The following is a 21,350-nucleotide window of genomic DNA, read 5'->3' as shown; positions in this document are numbered from 1 at the left end:
AATTAGTAAATGCCCAGTTCTGGGGCTGTGGAAGGTTGGGTGACTTTCTTGGAGACTCGTGGATCTCTCTGCGCATGGGGTGAGGGTCGGGCTTGGTTCCCCTGGAATTGAGTCTCCTCCCCTGTCCACTAGGCCGCTTCCCCGCTACAGGAACCGCACATGAATTCTGCAGAGCGATGCCAGCCAATGCGGCCATACGGGATCGCGGAGCAAACTCCTTTGACGCGCACGCCTTTTGTTCGGTGTTTTCTTGTCTTGCGCGCGGTAGTACTGCCTAAGGGCGGATTCACTGTGCAGCTTATCCCGAGATAAATGGTTCACATGCGTACAGTTCCGCGCTCCCGTCTCCCATATTGGGATGCGTTGTTTTCTGGCACGCGGCGCAGCTGCCTAGGGGGTTAGTACGTTGCCTGTCAAGCCAAAAGGAGGTGGGAAGGTTGTCCTGTGCAACAGGTTGAGTTTTCTTTTCTTTTCAGGCAGCTTCTCACGTGATCGACATGCCTCGCCGAGCACAAGCTGTACAGTCACCACCACGTCAACCAGAAGTGGGACAACATGAGACCGCCCCCGCGTCTCCGCGCATGTCACAGAGACGCAGGAGACGTCCTGAAAGATACACCGATTCGGTCGACCTGCCTCTTCCTCGGGCACCTGTGACCGCAGCTAGGGAGACCGACGGCCGACAGCAAGCTGTTTCCCTGCATAATACGTCAGGTCAACAGCTACCATCAGAGGAGCCAACGCTGCCTGATCTGCCTAGCACGAGCAGCACAGCACAGGCCTCAACGATGCTGCAATGTCACGCATCCCCGAGCCGGCAGGCAAGAGGCACACAGAGAAGAAGATGGTCCTTCTCAAGCAGCAGCTCGAGCGGGTACCAGCGAATGGATCGTGCACAGACCCCTCGTCAGCATTGTGATTCAAGATCCTGCGGATCAAGGAGCGACCCCAGACGTCGCAGATCAGCTGAACGTCCTGGTAGTCATCAATCCCATCCACGTCATGAGCAGAGCAGATCCCCATCAGGCGACGGCTATCAACACCACTGCAGATACCGCTCAACGCAGGACAGGGACAAACCTCCTGTCTGTCAGCAGAGGGATCTCTCCAGATCACCGCCCGTGTGCCCGGGCACTATGGGTCCCTCACCTCATCATGGACGCCCGCTGGCAACCACCCAGCCTGGGGGTTGTGGCGGCGTGCATGGACCCTCGGCCTCATCATATTATGCGCCCATGAACGGAGACACGCGCCGAGGACGAGCTGGCGGCAGGCGCGCACCAGCCCAAGATGTAACAGAGACATTGGGCAGCCACCATGCGGCTCCTGGGGGGACTCCCAGAGACCGTACCTTATCAGAAGAAAGCAGCAACCACCCTCCAGCAGCAAAGAAGCACCGGGCGAGCAAACAGAGGAAGAAAGGTAAGAAAAGCAGGCGATCTGGTCGCTCCAGCTCCTCATCGTCTTCCGACTCCTCCTCCTCTTCTTCCTCGTCCTCCTCCTCTTCTTCCTCTATATTTCCCTTTAGGGACGAAAATGTACCACCCCAGGCAATTGCACCTGCATTCAATTACGGGGCCCCCTAGGAGCGTCTATGGCAGAGAGTCCCAAAGTCCCTCCGGAAGAAGGTAATGCGTCGGAGGTACTTTGACATCTTCAAGCTGGCTGAGGGCAGGCGCCGGCGCCATGCCAAGAAGCGCGCAAAAAAGGGTGAACTGTTACCAGACCATAACAGGGAGCTCCCGCGGAACCTTGCGTGCTGGGTAACATCCTTTGCACGCATGATGAGTATCGTGGGCAGGAGACAGCCTGAACAAATTGACCCTATGCTCTGTTACCTGGAAACAGTCCTGACCATCTACCGGGAGCACGAGGGATATGCCTGGCTAGCTTACGACGAGCATTTTAGAGACAAAATGGAAGCAAACCCTAAGATGTCGTGGGATACGGACGACGGCAGCTTGTGGCTGCGAAACGTTCTCACAAGAACCAATAGCGCATCCAAACGCGCTTATCGACACAAGGCACCCCTATCTGGGAACAGACACGGGAGGCCTACCTCACTCTCCCGAGAGGTCTGTTGGAAATACAATAAAGGCACCTGCAACATCCACGACTGCAAATTCAAGCACCTGTGTGCCACCTGCGGAGCTCCGCACCCCCTCGCCGTTTGCCCTAAGAAATCAGCGCAGAGGCAGGGCGGAATGCAGAAACCTTGAGTTACTCTCCAGGGCCCCCACCCCCATCAGATTGAATGTCATGATGCCCTGGCTCGAGAGATACCCCAAACGGCAGGCTGCAACCTTACTTTTGCGTGGCTTCCGTGACGGGTTTATAATCCCTTTTCAGGGCACCATCCCATTCTGTACTCCAACATTACCATCGCGCCCCAGGACCCGTCTTGCTCACATCATCTCCGACAAGCTTGCAGGTGAAAGGGCAGCCGGCCGCGTGGCGGGGCCATTCCATCATCCCCCTTTCTTGAGAATGTTTGTCTCCCCTCTCTCAGCCGTCCCAAAAAAAGAGCAAGGCAAGTATCGCCTCATACACAACCTGTCACACCCTCCTGGACAATCAGTGAATGATTCCATACCTGAGAGCTTAACATCTGTCCAGTACATGTCTTTTGACGCGGCATTAGACCTAGTACGAGAGGCGGGTCCGGAGGCGCTTATGGCCAAAGTAGATATCGAATCGGCTTTCCGTCTCCTCCCGGTTCACCCAGACTGTTTTCCACTTTTGGGATTCGAGCACGAGAAACAGTTCTACTTCGACAGATGCATGCCCATGGGATGCGCAGTTTCCTGTAATCTTTTCGAGGCATTCAGCACCTTCTTGCATTGGGTGGTGTCTCAAAGGTCAACTGCGAAAACCATCGTGCACTACTTGGATGACTTCTTCTTCGTCGGTCCCCAAGGCTCCAACACTTGCAGAGGCCTCATGGATGACTTTTGCAAAGTAGCACTCGAGTTCGGGGTGCCCATTGCAAGTGGCAAAACCACAGGACCCTGTACGACCATTACCTTCTTGGGAATCGAAATTGATTCAGCAGCTCAGACCACCAAACTTCCTGAAGACAAGCTGCTGGGGTTGGCGCAAAGAATCCTCACTGCCTTGCATTCACCTAAGATCACCCTGTACCAGATGCAGTCCCTAATTGGCTCTCTCAACTTTGCATGCAGGGTTATTCCAATGGGTAGAGTGTTCGTCCGCCGACTTGCAGCTGCTACTGCCGGCATCACGCGCAAGCACCATCATTTGCGCATAACCCTGCCCATAAAGCAAGACCTGGCCATCTGGCTGCGCTTCCTAGAGGATTTCAACGGGAGGGCTTTTATCCAATCAGCCCCAATTTCTAGCATAGACCTTAACCTTTATACAGACGCTGCCGGGGCTGTAGGGTGCGGAGCTTATTACAACGGAGACTGGTTCGCGGCTCCATGGCCGCTGCATTGGGTGAACAATGGCCTCACCAAGAACATCACTTTGCTTGAACTGTTCCCCATTGTCGCAGCGGTCAACGTATGGGGCTCGGCCTTGGCCAATAGAGGCGTAACCCTATGGTCAGACAATGCAGCAGTAGTGGAAATTATAAATAAGCAAACGTCGCGGTGTCCATACACCGCAGCACTTCTACGCCATTTCGTGCTCCGCTGCTTGCAGCTCAACCTGACGGCGCGAGCAAAGCATGTACCTGGGGTTGATAACCGCATAGCTGATGCTCTCTCACGATTTCACTTTTCTCTCTTCCAGCAGCTGGCCCCCGCGGCAAGCAAGAAGCCAACTCCAATCCCCGAGCACCTATGGCATCTAGTGACAACACCATGCACCTACTCGTCACCAACTCACTAGCCAGTTCTACCCTGCGCAAGTACCAACGTGCCTTCCACCAAGTATGTGAATTCCTGCAAGGGCATGGATGGACTGGAGGACCAGTCCCAGACCGACTTCTGGCCTGGTACATCACAGACGCATTCGACGCTGGTGACTCCAGGATGGCGACCACATTGCGCATCGCCGGCTTCTCCTTTTTTGCCAAGCTGCATGGTTGGGGCAACCCTCGCGCCAGCTTTCTGATTCGGACGCTGCTGAAAGGATGGATGCGAGTCGCCCCAATGCTCCCAGACACCAGGAGGCTGGTCACAAGCGAACTGCTCCATCACTTATGGTTAGCGCTCGAACGAGTGTGCTTGAACGGATATGAGACAGCACTATTCAGAACTGCATTCTCCCTGGCCTTTTTTGCTGCGCTGCGCATAGGTGAGTTGGTAGTACAATCCAAGATGACACCAACCGGAGGCTTGCGGATGGCCGATGTATCCATTGCACATGGAACAGTCTCCTTACAAATACCCAGGTCCAAAACGGATCAGACGGGCAGGGGACACACCATCACACTCAAGGGCGTCCAGGATTTACCAACTTGCCCAATAGCCAATCTCACTGTCTACTTAGCGGTCAGACCAGCAGCAGGAACACCCCTCCTGGTACATCAGGACGCCAGCCCACTCACACGATTCCAGTTTTCAGCTGTCTTCCGACAAGCGCTTCTTGAAGCAGGGCAGGTCCCAGACAATTATGGGACACATTCATTCAGAATAGGAGCTGCAACTACTGCCTTCCAGTATGGCCTCACCACTCGGACAATCAAGCAGTTGGGCCGCTGGAAGTCAGCAGCATTCCGAACCTATATCAGACCACCTCCCCCTGCACAGCACCATGTACAATCCACCTAACCATTCTCCTTCCTCCCGCAGGTCCGCAGTCACGCAAAAGGGTGTGGATCATCGGACACTCCTATATCGTCAATGCATCCAAGCGACTGACGGGCAGGAGACCGGGGCAGCACCTGGGGCTGGATGAAAGAGGGGTTACACTGGCATGGATGGGAATTCCTGGTATGCGATGGTGTCAGCTGCTTCCCTCGGTGCAACGCTTGCTTCAGAATGCCCCGCCGCCAGATGTCTTGCTCATTCACCTAGGTGGCAACGACATCGGATGCTCCCCATGCCGTTGCCTAATTGCCACAATCAAGCAGGATCTCACTGAACTCTCCAGCACGATGGCTGGAACCACAATCCTCTGGTCGGATGTCATCCCGCGCTGGAGTGGAGTTACTTCTAAGTTATGGACCAGAGGGGTCATCAAAGTCAATCGACAAGTTGGCAAGTGGGTGGAGCAACTCGGTGGCGCTAAGATCTGGCACCATTGGGCCTCTCCCCTTAGCCCTGGATACTTTCTCCCAGACGCCATGCATCTCTCGGAGGTTGCCAATTACCTCCTCCTTAACGACTTCCAGGAGGCACTGGAGAAGCAATGCTAAAGAAGTAAGGGTATGGGGTTAGGGGGGGACCCGGGGGGCAACTTGCCCACCGGGTTGTGGCGGAGGCACCCGAGCCTGAGAACCTGGGAGGAGGCCAGAGCGACAGGCGGAAGGAAGATCGGCACTTCTGCCAAGGAGCTGGGGCGCTCGTCGCTAGCAGACCAAACACCTCGCTGGTTTTGCATGGCAGGTGGAGCACTGGTCTAGGAGAGCAGTTCCGAATCCGAGGGACGTGCGGCCACGCTGGGGGCGGAGCATGGCTGGCCGCAGCGCACGGATTGAGAAGCAGGCTCTCTAGCTGGAAGGCATGGCGGAGAGCCGGAACGTCGGCAATTCCAGAGGCAGGGCTCGGGTGCTTCCTAGGGATTGTTATGTGTTGTTGATGTGTATACAATAAAGCTGTGGCCATTTATTCCCAAAGAAAAGCCTGTGTCATGCTTGGTATGTGGGCGCTACAGGTTAAAATGAGGGAGGGAGCGTGAGCGAGTGCAGCCTGCCCATGTTAAAGGAGGCCGGCGATGTAATTACGAAGCAGCCGAACATAACATGGCGGCTGCCTCGTGGGTTAGCTCCCGACACGAATCTGACCCGCTTCTCGCTTCCCCGCTCTCTCAGTTGACGCAGAGGGAAGTCCCCAGCGTCATTGGCGGGGAGACCGGAAGTGGGCGGGACCACAGCGGGCGGGCTCCGTGCGCTGTTTAAATGCTTGCCGACGAGACGGAGGGAGTCTCTCGGCAGCGGGCAGGCAGCGCACGGGTTTCCCCCCCTTCCCCCCCCCCTTACAAAGTTTTCAAGACAAGCTAAGGGGCCGATAGGATGACGCGGCTGTCTGGTGCAGATAGCCGTGGCGGTATTCCAGGTTAATTTATCATGTGGTACCTCCAGGGTAGGGAATGTTAACGAGTGTGACCATGTCAAGTTTTAGTATCCAGTAGTAAGATGATTAGCCACTCCAAGGTATTGTGGCTTGTGTTATAACTGTATGCGATAATGTATGACATATCGGTAGTGTACGGATTGTTAGTGAGCTTCACCATGTTAAGTGTAAGCTACTGTTATGCATCATTAATGTCTGCGATCACTGTATGGCTGTGGGAGTGCGGGAGGTCCAGCGGGGAGGCCATAGAGCATTACTGTTGTAACCCACTAAGACTATTCTGATCAGTTCATGTATGCTGTCACAGCCGCGGAGGCACCCGAGCCTGAGAACCTGGGAGGAGGCCAGAGCGACAGGCGGAAGGAAGATCGGCACTTCTGCCAAGGAGCTGGGGCGCTCGTCGCTAGCAGACCAAACACCTCGCTGGTTTTGCATGGCAGGTGGAGCACTGGTCTAGGAGAGCAGTTCCGAATCCGAGGGACGTGCGGCCACGCTGGGGGCGGAGCATGGCTGGCCGCAGCGCACGGATTGAGAAGCAGGCTCTCTAGCTGGAAGGCATGGCGGAGAGCCGGAACGTCGGCAATTCCAGAGGCAGGGCTCGGGTGCTTCCTAGGGATTGTTATGTGTTGTTGATGTGTATACAATAAAGCTGTGGCCATTTATTCCCAAAGAAAAGCCTGTGTCATGCTTGGTATGTGGGCGCTACAGGTTAAAATGAGGGAGGGAGCGTGAGCGAGTGCAGCCTGCCCATGTTATTACTGTTTTTCCTGCCTGAACATGAAGGACTTTGGGCCAAATTGGTTAGATGCAAAATAAACACCCCCAAAGCCTGAATGCAAATTGGCTTCCTTGAACAATTTGGAAAATGTGAGTCTATTGAGGCCTTGCTCTATTTTCCTTTAAAAAAAAATCTTTTCAAAGAGAAGATTTAATTTTCTGCAACCTCTGTAATGGAAAAAAAAGTTCCAAAGAACCAACTGTGTAAACAAAAACCATATGTATAAAGTACCAAAGGATCTGGCTTGCCAACAGCTCGTAAATTCTTAGGCTGCCTGTAAGAAATGCCAGAAAATGGACCGGTCAGTAAATTTCTTGCAGCAGTGGCCTGTTAATTTGGTAGCATCTCTCCTAGCTCTGTCTGATATCATGAGGAACTGAAAGTGACATGTTCAAGCAAGGTCAGAAAATCCCACGTACAATTGATCTGCAGCTGTGCACAATAAGACACTGCCAAACTGAAGAACCAGGGCCCAGAACCTTACTGCTGCCACCATCACTGTGGTTAAGACCACAAAGCTGCTGCAGATATCAGAGAAGAGGTCTGGGTCCAGACAGCGCTGCCCTTGGAGAGGGATAAGAAAAAGGAGGAGTTTGCAGTGGAGAAGGAGAGAAAGAGAATATGTCAGGGGAAGGGAAAGGGAGGAAGGAATGCATGGGGGGGGGGGGGGGGAAGGAGAGCAGGGAGGAACGTTGTCAACTGCCTGCAAATTTAGTGACTGCCTGTAAAATCAGTAGATAAATGAAGTCTGTAAATATCTTTACAGAGCTCATAAACGTCTGGATGGTTGGAAACTCTGGTGGTGTGCTTCAGGCTCCTTCTAACATTAACTTTCGACAAAACACTGTAGAGTATATTTTCTGTTGCAACAGAAAATATACTCTACAGTGTTTCGTTGAAAGTGATTTTGAGATTCTGTAGAAGAGTCTGTACATTTGGGAAAATGATCTTTGTTCCTTCTAACATTAAGCCAGATACAGATGCACTGGCGGCAGAAGAGGAGGAGGGGTCAGAACAGTCCTCTCCTCGCAAACATTTAGACATTTTTACAGAAAGTTTTCAGTAAAATCCTCAGGCAGTCAGTAAAACAATTTTTTTTTTTTAGAATTGGCAACCCTGCATGGGATTTCCGGCCCACAAATTCCAGCACCACCTTTTGTCAAATGTTTTGCTTACAAATTGTTTTCTGTGGAATATTTCTTTTCCAGAAGTTGACAGAAATGACTGCTGTGGATTAAAAAAAAAAAAGTTACTTGAAAATTGTGCCGTCAAAGTGATTTGGGGGATGCTTAGCAGCTTCCTTCTTTTTCTTTGGGGTTCCAGCTCAACTGGAACCGACTGCTGTTGCACTATGACATTGTGAGGCTTCTTTTACTTTCACCCAGCCCAGACGTTGCAGGCCAAACCCAGTATGCTAGCACCCCAGTTCCAGTCTACACATACTTTCTCTGGCCCTAGCAGTCTCACAATCTAAGGTTTTGTACCAGGTTAACGGCCTGTACTCTGGTATTTGGCACCTACATTTTGATGTCTACTTGGCAGAATTACCCCTTGTGACAAAACAGCATGTATTTTAACATGGCGTGCGTGTAAATGTGTTCTTGGGTGGAGTTTAGGCACAGCAGAGGAAGTCAAAAAGTACATGTGCTCTTTATAAAACACACAAGTTAAAGTTAGACACCTAGGACGGAATTCAGTAAACGTCGCACAAAGTTAGGTGCCAGGAAGATCTGCGCTATGAGAGTATTCTGTAAAGGTCGCTCTGAGCATAGCGCCCTTTGCTAATTACTAGCTTAGCCCAGATCTCGCGCCTAACTTTGGATATGACTTTCATGCCTGCTGAAACCTGGTGTAAATGCTGGTGCTGATCTAATGACAGTTGGGCACATAAAAGACCCTATTCTAGAACACTGCAACTAAATTCTGGGAATGCCCCTCCCATGGCCACACCCCTTTTGTTGTGCACTATGAAATTTAGTTGTGCTGTCAAGAGAATTGGGCGTGGTGCATATCTACATGCGACTCCTAATTTTTGCCAATTAAGTGCTGGTTAACTCCGCTTATTGTTAACCCCTAATCAACTAGTTAGTTTGTGCACAGACCTGTGATCTGCGCCCAATTTCGGGGACCATATATAGAATCCGCTAGCTGTTGAGTAAGCGCAAAGGTGGGATCAGTTAAGGGGAGTGTTAAGTTACATGATCAGCGCAGATTTGCAGCACAAGGTGCTTGTTAGGTGCTCAGCTTTTTTTGGGGGGGGGGGGGGTATTTTGTTGTTGTTGTTTTTTTTTTTTTTTAAATATATTTTTCATGTGTCCTTTGTTGCTTTCTTATATATTTTCACAAGAATGTTCTCCAATTTGGACTGACCTTAATATTAAAAATTCAGCCCAAGAATGTCCAATCCTATTTTTGACTTTCTGCTAAACTGTAGACTGATTCTCTCTTTCCTTCATATCTTTTTTGTTAAGCTAGCACTGTAGAGTTTTGGTTTCCTGACTGCTTGCTGGGAAAGGAAGTGATTGAACTCTGGTCTCAGCTGTACTAGCCATGAAAGCACCCTTGGGGGAGTTAATGTTACCAGACTCTTATTTTTTTAGACAAATTCCACAGGAAGTTCACAAAACCAGTCTTGGCTCCAATAATGAATCCACTGTTTACCTTTCAAGAAAACGTTTTTTCTATTCATATCGTTAGGCAAGTTACTGGATTTAATACTTATCAATTCACTGTTCACCTTTCAATAAAAAAAATGTTTCTACTCACATCATTAGGTAAGTTACTGGATTTAATACATATCGTTAATGACTATCTAATCAATAAAACAGTCAAACAAAATGATAAGAAATGAACTAAACATTACCACTGATGAATGAGACCGCACCTTCAAAAAGGATACAAACAGGATGGAGTCCATCCAGAGGGCGGCTACTAAAATGGACAGTGGTCTTTGTTATAAAGTGAATTGGGAAAGACTTAAAAATCCCAATATATATACTTTGGAAGAAAGGTGAGAGGGGGGGGGGGGGGTGGAGATATGATAGAGACAAATAGCTTGTCATCATGCCTCTCTCCCAGGGCCGAGGTCGCCTCCGCTTTTTCCTGGACGATTCCGCAATTCAACTCCAATACTCTTGGCTTGGTGAGATTCCCTTTAATAACTCCAAAGTATGGTCCATTTCCAAACACAAATAGTTTATGGGTGCTGCAATTCCCAGAATTCCTTTAAAACGGGTTTCCAAAATACAGCTTCTCTCCTTATAGCTCAGTACAGTCCCTCTGGATCTGGAGCTAGAAGTCACTGACTCCCTCTAGGTGCTGCCTAGGGTACCGCCCAGCAAGCAACAACCCCCCCCCCCTTTTTTTCCTACAACCTAATGGGTTTAATTTGCTTTTCAGTTTTTAGGAATTGAAGTAAGCTCCCCCCTCCACCCCACCATGGGCCCCAAAGTTCAATGATTCCCATAGTTCTTCTGGAGATTAAGGTTTTTAAATACCACAGTTCACTGCTTCAAGCTCAACCCTCTTTACTTCACCTCTCATACATACAGAGGTTGAATGGATCCCCTCTCTTACTACCAGCCTCTAGCACCTGGATTCCACCCACATGGGTCAGGTTTAGGGTTACCATTTTGTGTCCTCTGAAAAAGAGAACACATATTGTTTTTTTATTTTTGTTACATTTGTACCCCGCGCTTTCCCACTCATGGCAGGCTCAATGCGGCTTACATGGGGCAAGGGACAAGGGAGGCAGCGCTCTGGGCAGGAAAGAGGGGGCTCTTTCCTGCCCTGAAGACGTCACTAGACCACCAGGGAACATGGTAAGGAAGGGAAGGGGAGACCAGACCCACGGCGCCGATTGCCCGCCCACATGCACGCACCCGCCCGCGCCCATGTTTGTCCAGAAATCCGGACAAACGTGCGTGCGGGCAAAATCCGCCGGACGCCCCGGACATGCCCTCAAAAAGAGGACATGTCCAGGGAAATCCGGACAAATGGTAACCCTAGTCAGGTTGGAGCCGCTCAGCACAAGTACCAGCTTCTGTAGAGAGAGCTTCAGCCAGACTCCCCTTTTCACATGTCCAGAGTTTCTGCTATCAAGCACTCTTCCACTTCCCACCCAAGCTAGAAAATAGGGATGTTATAAACCCTTTTAGCCTTTTCCCTTGTATCTGGGCCAGTGCAGAGATATCCATACGTTCAATCCCAACCGTTCTGACCCTTGGGACAACTCCTCAATTCCTGCCCCTGGCTGCCAGTCCTTCAGCTCTTCTCCTTGTATATCTCCCCCAGCTGTCCCAAATCCTCCTGATTAGCCTCTCTGAACCAGTCCCCTCCCTCCTCACCATGGGCCAGGGACCTGTAGCTCTTACTCCCCTTCCTAATAGGATCTGGAATTTTATTCAGAGGCTCTTGGGAACTGAAGTCTTCCTCAATCTCAAAGGAAATAAGCTGCTTGTATCTCTGAGAAAGGGTGGGCCATCTACCCAGGGGAACCTGGGATTTGTAGTTTAAGTTTTCAGGAGGAAATTTTTCCTTCCTGCTCCTTTCCCTGGCAACTTCCTCACCTATTACCCTGGAATCTTCACAAGCTCCATGGTATACACACACAGGAGGCGAGTTTCTTTCAACTGAAAGGAAGCTCTGGAATTAGGAGGCATAAGATGAAGGTGGTTTTCTGCCAGGTACTTACATAGCAACAGAGTAGGTGATGGCAGAAAAAGACCTGTACAGTCCATCCAGTCTGCCCAACAAGATAAACTCATATGTGCTACTTTATATGTATACCTGACCTTGATTTGTATCTACCATTTTCAGGGCACAGACCGTAGAAGTCTGCCCAGCATTAGCCCTGCCTCCCAACCACTAGCCCCGCCTCCTAACCACCGGTGCTGCCACCCAATCTCTGCTAAGCTTCTGAGGATCCATTTCTTCTGACCTGGATTAGCCATTGCTGGAAGCAGGATATTGGACTAGATGGACCATTGATTTGACCCAGTATGACTATTCTTATGTGAAGGGGGACAGACCCAGGAGTAAGCTAAGGAAATACGGGTGCATGACTTTTGGGTGCCTGAACTTTTAGGTGCTTAAACGGTGGTGTCTAGGATCAATTCAATAAAGGGTGCTCAAACTTAGAAGCCTAAAGTTAGAGCGCTCAGCTAGTATTCTATAATGGCGCATTAGTACGCCTAAAATGTTACAGAATACTAGTGTGCCAACACATATGCAGCCAACTTTAGGCATGACAACATATGCCATGTCTATGGTTGATGTCAGTATTTACATGCAAATTGGCCTTCTAAAATAACCACCTTAGCACTTGCAATATTGATTGAAAGTGTAGTAATCTATAAATTAATGTGCATAGAATTGATCATGTGTTAAAAAGTTCTAATGTACATTAACAGATCTTTTTTTAATTAAAACGAATGGCTGAAATGAACTGAAAAAAAGTGCCTCAAAACAGAGGAAAAGCATTTTAAAAATGCAAAAAAACAAGAAATGTTTTGCATGTGTACATCCCTAATACCCTTGGTCTAGAGAAATTTGCTTCAGAGAACTGTAGTGTATTCTTGGTAGGGTACAGTATATACAATATTTCCAACACTGTCTTTTTATTATTTATATTCCCCCTGATATTCAGCCGATGGCGGGCAGCGCCGTTACTGTCCAACGCCAGCGTTGAACCCAGATATCCAATGCCCGACCACATCCCATCACCAGAATTGAATGTAATTTTTTTTTAAAGCCAGCTAGCGCATGCCCGGTTAACTCAATATTCAGAGCTAACTGCCATTTATTAGCGTATAAAGACAGGACTGCTATTTATGCGCTAATGCTGGCCGGTTAGCTCTGAATATCGGGAGCTAACTGGATTCCAACCCCAAAAAGGTCCTTGACATAGCTGGTTTGCACTTCAGCGATAACTGGTTATTTTCAGCAAAGATAACCGGTCGACGGCCATTCCTGGCTGGTTAACGTGTTTGGAATATTGGCCAGATTATTCTTCAAATTACTTTATCTGCTACTGCGTTATCACTTTTAACGTTTACTTACCTTATCAATCTGCCGTTTTCCACATAGTATTGCACTCGAAAGTGGATAATCATGGGTGGGCCAAACTGGTCAATACCCTACAATAAACAAAGTCCTGTTTAATTGTATCAGATTAAAAATATAAAGACTATATTAAGGCGCTGATCCCCGGATTCTATAGCACGCCTAGAGATCCGCACCGATTCTATAACAATGCATATATCTTATCAAGCTTAACAAGCCAATGAGCGCTGATAACAGCACTTAACAAGCAATAATGAACACTAATTGGTACTGATTAGAATTTAGGCGCACAGTCGCTAAGCGTATTCTGTAATGATGTGCGTTGAACTTCTATCGCGTGCAGGCAAAAAGGGACATGGTTTTGGGCAGGGAAATGGAACATAAGAGCAAAGAGCAGCCACACTGGGTCAGACTGATGGTCCATCTAGTCCAGTATCCTGCTTCTAACAGTGACCAATCCAGGTCACAAGTCATCTGGACTTATCTGGACAGCACCTGTCCTAAGTTGTTTAGAGAATGTATCCAGACAGCAGACTGAATATCACTATTATCAGGATTGTACTGTCAGTCACCACCCTTTCTGGATATTTAGCACCAGCACCTGTCAGGATACCAGTGCTGAATATCCATAATTTTTAACTGCCACGGCAAGCATTTAAAAAACCACCAAACCCTGTGGCTCAATATGGGAAAATTAGGTTCTTACCTTGGTAATTTTCTTTCCTTTAGTCATAGCAGATGAAGCCATTATGTATGGGTTATGTCCATCAACCAGCAGGGGAGATAGAGAGCACTCAAACTTTCACAGTGCCCTCTTGGCCAGCTAGCTCCACTGCCTCTTCAGTATTTGAAGCTTCCAAAGCAGTATGGCAAACCGCAATGGGAATCACAAGAGCTTTCCTCACAGCGAACGATGGCCCATCACAAGGGCATGAACTCATAAAGGAGGGAATGCACATCCTCCTGGAGGGAATAAACTCATCCTCCTTATTGTATAAGTGGAGGGGAACATACGCACCTCCTGGAGGGAATCACACATCCTCCCAACACACTGGAGGGAATGAACTCATCCTCCTATTTATAGAACTGGAGGGGAACACACGCGCCTCCTGGAGAGAATCAACACATCCTCAAAAAAAAACATGCTGGAGGGAATGAACACATCCTCCTAAATTTAAACTGAACATGAATCCTGAAGATTGTTTTCCAACTTTCTCCCAAGGAAGGAACTTCAGGAAATTAGAACAGAACCTGAAAAACAGATTCACAGCATACAGACAATCATACAGGGAGGGCTCATGGCTTCATCTGCTATGACTAAAGGAAAGAAAATTACCAAGGTAAGAACCTAATTTTCCCTTCCTTGTCATCAAGCAGATGAAGCCATTACGTATGGGATGTAACAAAGCAATCCCTAGATAGGGTGGGAACAAGCCACACCACGCGCTAGCACTTGTGCACCAAAACGCGCATCCCTCCTGGCAGCCACATCCAGCCTGTAATGTCGGGCAAAGGAGAGCTTAGAAGCCCATGTTGCTGCACTGCATATCTCTTGAAGAGAGAGTGCTCCAGTTTCAGCTCAAGAGGAAGAAATCGCTCTAGTAGAATGTGCCTTAAAGGCTACAGGCGGAACCCTGCCGGCCAGCAGATAAGCTGAAAAGATAGTTTCTTTGAGCCAGCGGGCAATAGTGGCTTTAGACGCTGGAGACCCTCTGCGAGAACCGGATAGCAAAACAAACAGATGATCAGAAGGCCTGAAAGAGTTAGTAACTCGCAGATACTGCAGCAGAGTCCTGCGCACATCCAAAAGGTGCAGCTGCCCAAAAGATTCTGGAAACTCTTCCTCTGAAAAAGAGGGCAAGAAAATAGGCTGGTTTAAGTGAAAGGCTGAAACCACCTTAGGCATAAAGGAAGGCACGGTCCGAACCGTGACTCCGGACTCTGAAAATTGCAGAAATGGGTCTCTACAGGACAGCGCCTGGAGCTCTGACACCCGTCTCGCCGAGGTAATGGCCACCAGAAAAACGGCCTTCAGTGTCAAGTCTTTCTCCGATGCTCGCCGAAGCGGCTCAAAAGGAGATGCCTGCAGGGTTTTCAAAACTAGCCCCAGGTTCCAAGCTGGACAGGGTGCTCGCACTGGAGGTCGGAGCCGAAGCACCCCTCTAAGAAACCGTGCCACATCTGAGTGAGCAGCCAAAGACACGCCTTCCACCTTACCACGAAGGGAGGCCAACGCTGCCACCTGCACCCGCAGGGAATTATAGGCCAAGCCTTTTTGTACACCTTCCTGCAAAAAGTCCAGAATCGGCGAGACAGGAGCCCGCATTGGAACAATGGCTCTGGAAGCACACCAAGACTCAAACAGGCACCAAATCCTGGCATAAGCCACGGAAGTGGACCGCTTGCGGGCTTGCAGGAGAGTGGAAATAACTTTATTGGAATAACCTTTATCCCTCAATTGCGCCCTCTCAATAGCCATGCTGTAAGACCAAAGCGGCCGGCGTCCTCCATGGCTACCGGTCCCTGAGTCAACAGGTTCGGTACCAGAGGTAACGGCAGAGGAGCCTCCAGGAGCATCTGTCGGAGGTCTGCATACCAAGGTCTCCTTGGCCAATCCGGGGCGATGAGGACCACTTCTCCTGGGTGCAGCTGAATCCGCAAGAGCAGGCGCCCTATCAAGGGCCATGGGGGAAACACATAAAGTAGACCCGGAGGCCAGGGTTGAGCCAAGGCATCCAACCCCTCCGAGCGAGGATCTCTCCGTCTGCTGAAGAAGCACGGGACTTTGGTATTGGCACTTGTCACCATTAGATCCATCACGGGCTTGCCCCATTTGGCACAGATCTGCAGGAATACTTCGTCTGCCAGATTCCATTCTGCTGGATCGATCTGATGCCTGCTCAGATAATCGGCCTGCACATTGCTCTGACCTGCAATATGAGCTGCCGACAGACACTGAAGATGCAGCTCGGCCCAGTGGCAAATCAGTTCGGCCTGCGTGGCTAGTGCTCTGCACCTTGTTCCGCCTTGTCGATTTATATAGGCCACCGTTGTTGTGTTGTCCGACATCACTCTGACAGCCAATCCTTCCAGGGTCACTTGAAAGGCCAGAAGCGCCTGAAACACCGCTTTCAACTCTAGGCGGTTGATGGACCACTCCGACTCCTCGGGTGTCCATAGACCCTGGGCATGCTTCCCCTTGCAGTGTGCGCCCCAGCCCTTCAGGCTGGCATCTGTTACCACTAGGCACCAAACGGGGAGCGTCAGCGGCATTCCTCGCCGCAGCATGCTGTCCAAGAGCCACCACTCCATGCTGAGACGGGCCGCAGGGAGCCTAGTAAGTCTGCATTGGTAATCCTGAGAAATAGGAGACCATCTCTGGAGTAAGGAATACTGTAGAGGTCTCAGGTGCGCTCTCGCCCAGGGTACCACTTCCATCGTGGCTGTCATCGATCCCAGCAGCTGGACAATGTCCCAAGCTCGCGGGCGGGGCATCCTCAGGAGCAGACGGACCTGATTCTGAAGCTTGCACCGCCTTAGCTCGGGTAGGAACACATAGCCCGAGACTGTGTCGAACCTGGCCCCCAAAAACTCTAGAGATTGTGAAGGGGACAGGTGACTTTTGGCCATATTGACGACCCAGCCTAGAGATTGCAGTACTGAGACCACTCTGGCTGTAGCTTGTAAGCTCTCTGTTGCAGAGTCTGCTCTGATGAGCCAGTCGTCTAGGTACGGGTGAACCCTGATACCTTCTCGCCTGAGAAAAGCAGCTACTACCACCATTACCTTCGAAAAGGTTCGGGGAGCTGTGGCGAGGCCAAAAGGCAAGGCCCTGAACTGGAAATGTTTTCCCAACACCGCAAACCTCAGAAACTTCTGGTGCGGGGGCCCAAATCGGTATGTGCAAGTAAGCTTCTTTCAGGTCTAGAGACGTGAGAAACTCTCCTGGCTGAACCGCCGCAATGACGGAGCGCAGGGATTCCATGTGGAAATGCCGCACTCTCAGGGACTTGTTCACTTCTTTTAAGTCCAGAATAGGGCGAAAGGACCCACCTTTTCGCGGCACCACAAAGTAGATGGAGTATAGGCCGCAGCCTTGCTCGGCGGGAGGCACCGGGGTCACTGCCCCTAACTGAATCAGACCTTGTAAAGTCTCCTCCACCGCCGCCCATTTGACGGCAGAACCGCATTGGGACTCCACAAACACGTCTCTTACTGGGGCGTTGAATTCTATTCTGTATCCATCTCTGATCAGGTCCAGAACCCACTGATCTGAGGAAATCTTGGCCCACTCCTCGACAAAGAGGGAAAGCCGTCCTCCGATGACAGGCATCGAGGAGAGGGCCGGCGCACCATCATTGAGAGGGTCGCCCCTGAACTCCTGGTCTTGAGCCACCGGCTGCGGAACGCTTGTCCGAGCGAAAGGAGTTCCTCTGCTGACCACGGGCACGTGAAGTGAACCCAGCAGAACGCCCCGGGCGGTACCTTCTAGCTTCACGGAAGCGAGGTCTGTACGAGGAGTGGACCGCCTGGCCCTTAGCCTCTGCCTATCTTCGGGCAAGCGCTGGGGTTTTGGATCACCCAGGCCTTTCACAATTTTCTCTAACTCCTCACCAAATAGGAGAAGTCCTTGAAAAGGCAACTTCACCAACCTTTGCTTAGAGGCCATGTCCGCTGCCCAGTGTCGTAGCCACAGACGACGGCGAGCCGCCACTGCTACTACCATTTGTTTAGCCGAAGCTCTGACAAGGTCATAAAGGGCATCAGCCAGAAAGGACAATGTCACCTCCATCCGCGGAGCCACATCCAAGAAGGGCTCCGCTCCATCTCCGGGCCGAGCCACTGCCTGTTGCAGCCAAGCTAGGCAGGCTCTCACAGCATAACAGCTGCATGCAGACGCCCGAACAGTGAGACCTGCAATTTCAAAGGACCGTTTCAACGCTGTTTCCAGCCTACGGTCTTGAACGTCCTTCAGGGCAACACCTCCTTCAACAGGGAGGGTAGTTCTCTTTGTCACCGCAGTGACTAGGGCATCCACTGTAGGCATTTGAAAACGAGCCATATGTCCCTCATGCAGAGGGTATAACTGCCCCATAGCCCTGGAAACTCTCAAAGGTCCCTCGGGGTCAGCCCACTGAGCCGAAACAAGCTCTAGGATGGAGTCATGCAAAGGGAAGGCCCGAGCAACTTTCTTGGTACTAGCCATCCTGGGATTACCCGAGGAGGCCATGCCACTGTCAGGAGCTTCAATCGAGAGGGCCTGCAGGGTATCTGAAATAAGCGCTGGCAGCTCATCACGGTGGAAAATCCTCACCGCGGAGGGATCATCCAGATCCTGTGGTAAATCCGCACCTGACTCTGGTTCCTCAGACCAAGAACGTCTGTCAGAGTTCTCCGAATCCTCACACCCCGACCACGGGGGGGGAAAAAGGTGCACCACAATCTGAAGGGGAATTAACCCTTCTGCGCTTATCTTTAGGCCAAGCACCTCACTGGGCAGTCCCAGGCCAGAATCCATCGGGGGGAGGGGGGGGGGGGCAATCAGAGGAGCCTCAGGCGACCCTTGAGGAAGGGCTCTTTTCATCATGTATGCTTTATGCAGCAAAAGCACAAAATCCGGGGAGAAAATCTCACCCTGGGCACCCAAATACTGTCCGGTGCTAGCCACTCCTGAAATAACCTCATCTCGAGGTGCCCCACCGGCTCAGGTCTCTCCGTGTCCACGGAGGCTGCGCCATGCGGTGTAAGCAAAATGGCGCCCGCTGCCAGCTCAGAGCGGGAAGAAACATCGCTCGCCATGCTCGGGCCGGCTCCTACGCTAATATAGCACGATTTACAGAGCCCTGCTGCTGATTTGCGCTTGCCACAAGTGGAACAGCGCTTTACATTGTCCGCAGCCAACGCCGAAAAACGGCGGTAAATCCAAAATGGCGGTTCGCGCCAAAATCGCCCCGATCGCGGGCCCACCCCGGAGGAGTTGGAAAACACTCTTACCTCAAAGGATCTAGTGTACAACTACGATCCTGCTGAAAATCAGGTCAAAAACCTCTGTTCCAGCGTCTCTGCGTTTAAGAACACGATGCAACTTTTTTTTTTTTTTTTTAAGCTTTGAGGAAAGCAGAGGTATTGAAGACTCCGGAGGCTCAGATGAGTGGGAAAGGCAGGGAAAGGGCAAACCTATATGCCTGCATCCACTGTTGGTGGGTAAGGACAGGGAAAGCAAGGCAATATGTCCACATCCACAGAGGTATGGGTAAGGCAGGGAAAGGGCTAACCTATGTGCCTTTAAAGTGAAGCTGCTATAGCCTCCAACACCCCGGTTAACAACTGGCAAGCCAGGAACCACCTCCCGGCAGATTTTTCTGGAGCTCGAACAAGCTGCAGCCACCCTGCTAAGGGAGATAGAGAATACTGAAGAGGCAGTGGAGCTAGCTGGCCAAGAGGGCACTGTGAAAGTTTGAGTGCTCTCTATCTCCCCTGCTGGTTGATGGACATAACCCATACGTAATGGCTTCATCTGCTTGATGACAAGGAAAGAACCTATTAAACATTCTAGATGGCAGAGCTGTTGCTGACATACATTGGGTGGAATGACAGCAATTTGTGTAAGTCTGAGACTGATTTATCATCTTGGCTACAGTGGCGTAGCTACGTGGGGTGTCTATAATAAAGTTTTATTTCAGGTACACTGCACTATTTCCCATCCCCCATCTCTCTATTTCCTATCAGCCACATGAAGGAATTTCTGGCTGGTCACATGCTCTGATGGGGGTCTCATGTTGCTAAGGCAACTGAGATATCTGGTATATCCTGTTACAAAAGTTATAAGGTGTGGAAAGGACAAATTGCAAGCTTCCAGCACATATGAAAGTCCCAATTACAAGTCTCTAGCCCATGTGCATCACCTATGATTGGTCTAGGGTAAAGGAGAGGTGGATGCTCACAACAGCCTATAAAACCCTGCTGCAGAGAAAGGAACTCTGAAAAACCAGACATGCTTGGAGAGAGAGTGTTTCAGACCCGTCCAATGGCCTATGGTTTTTCCCAAGGGGGTTTTACTCCCCCCCCCCCCCCCCCCCCCGTTGATAGAAACTAATTCTCTATAACTATGAGTCTTTCTTTCATTCTTTCTTTCTCTGCTTTCTCTCTGTTCTGTGACCTTTGTATGAGGAATAAACTTTTCTTCCTTCTTCATATAATTAGTCTAATTACTTATAATTACCAGAGGTACTGATGTGAGATTTTGTAAGTTTGTTATAATTTGAAACTGATGTCAGATGCTTTGCTGGGGGTGAGTAATTAAAAAGACTTAATTCACTCTAACTCCTGTACAATTTTTTTCTATAATATTTAATAGAGTTCGTAAGTGTTTTAGCGAATAGCAAATCAAACGCATCCTAGAACAGGGGCTTTGGCCCCTGGTTTGGCTGGCGGGAGTCTCCAACTCCCGTCAGCTGAAGCCTTCATCCAGCGCTGGTCTCCAGCACCGCCGCTTTGCCTGCCCTGCTCTCTCTTCGCCTCATGTCCAGCACGCTCCTTTTAGTGAAACTGAGAAGTTTCACTAAAAGAAGCATGCCAGACGTGAGGAGAAGAGAGAGCAGGGCTGGCACTGCGGAGTCGCCAGAGACCTGCACTGGACGAAGGCTTCAAGCTGGCGGGGGTTGGGGACCCCCACCAGTCAAGATTTATAGCGGCAGTTGGTGGGCAGCGGCAGGGCAGTGATGGGGAAGGGAAGGGGAAATGGGACTTGATATACTGCCTTCCTGAGGTTTTTGCAACTACATTCAAAGTGGTTTACATATATTCAGGTACTTATTTTGTACCAGGGGCAATGGGGGGGTTAAGTGACTTGCCCAGAGTCACAAGAAGCTGCAGTGGGAATCGAACTCAGTTCCCCAGGATCAAGGTCCACTGCACTAACCACTAGGCTACTCCTCCCCCTCCCCCACCTTGGGCTCTGGCCCCCTCCCACCTTGAGGTCTGGCTAGGCCCCGCTTGCCCCTGATTTATTCTAACTTATTCTACCATAGAAAGGCGGTATATTAAATCCCATTACCCTTACCCCATATTATTTCCTTGGTGCAAAGTAAACCGAACCACAGAGCAAAGACTTAAATAATCCTCCACTGATAGAAAACAGCTTATCACAGAGAAGAATGAGGGGCTGCATATTGGAAAAGAACACTTTGTAACATTTTAAAAATAGACTCTCTTGAAAAATAAAATTAGACTTCAATTTATAACTTCAAAGCAATGAACAGATTTTTTAAAAATCTGTTATTATTTTAAGAAGATGTGTCAGATGAGGC

General features: G+C 50.1%; 1 protein-coding gene across 4 annotated transcripts in view; it reads right to left on the bottom strand.

Annotated features, from left to right (window-relative positions):
- FRMD6 (FERM domain containing 6) overlaps positions 1–21,350 on the bottom strand; it is a 331,509-nt gene that overhangs the window by 55,808 nt on the left and 254,351 nt on the right. For all 4 annotated transcript variants that reach the window (XM_030215255.1, XM_030215254.1, XM_030215257.1 and 1 more), the window contains one exon: positions 13,039–13,115. In XM_030215255.1, coding sequence (XP_030071115.1) covers positions 13,039–13,115 — 77 coding nt within the window. The remainder of the gene's footprint in view (positions 1–13,038; positions 13,116–21,350) is intronic.

The sequence above is a fragment of the Microcaecilia unicolor genome, chromosome 9, assembly GCF_901765095.1.
Source record: "Microcaecilia unicolor chromosome 9, aMicUni1.1, whole genome shotgun sequence".
NCBI classification, from domain to species: domain Eukaryota; kingdom Metazoa; phylum Chordata; class Amphibia; order Gymnophiona; family Siphonopidae; genus Microcaecilia; species Microcaecilia unicolor.
This window is presented reverse-complemented; position numbering and strand designations above follow the sequence as displayed.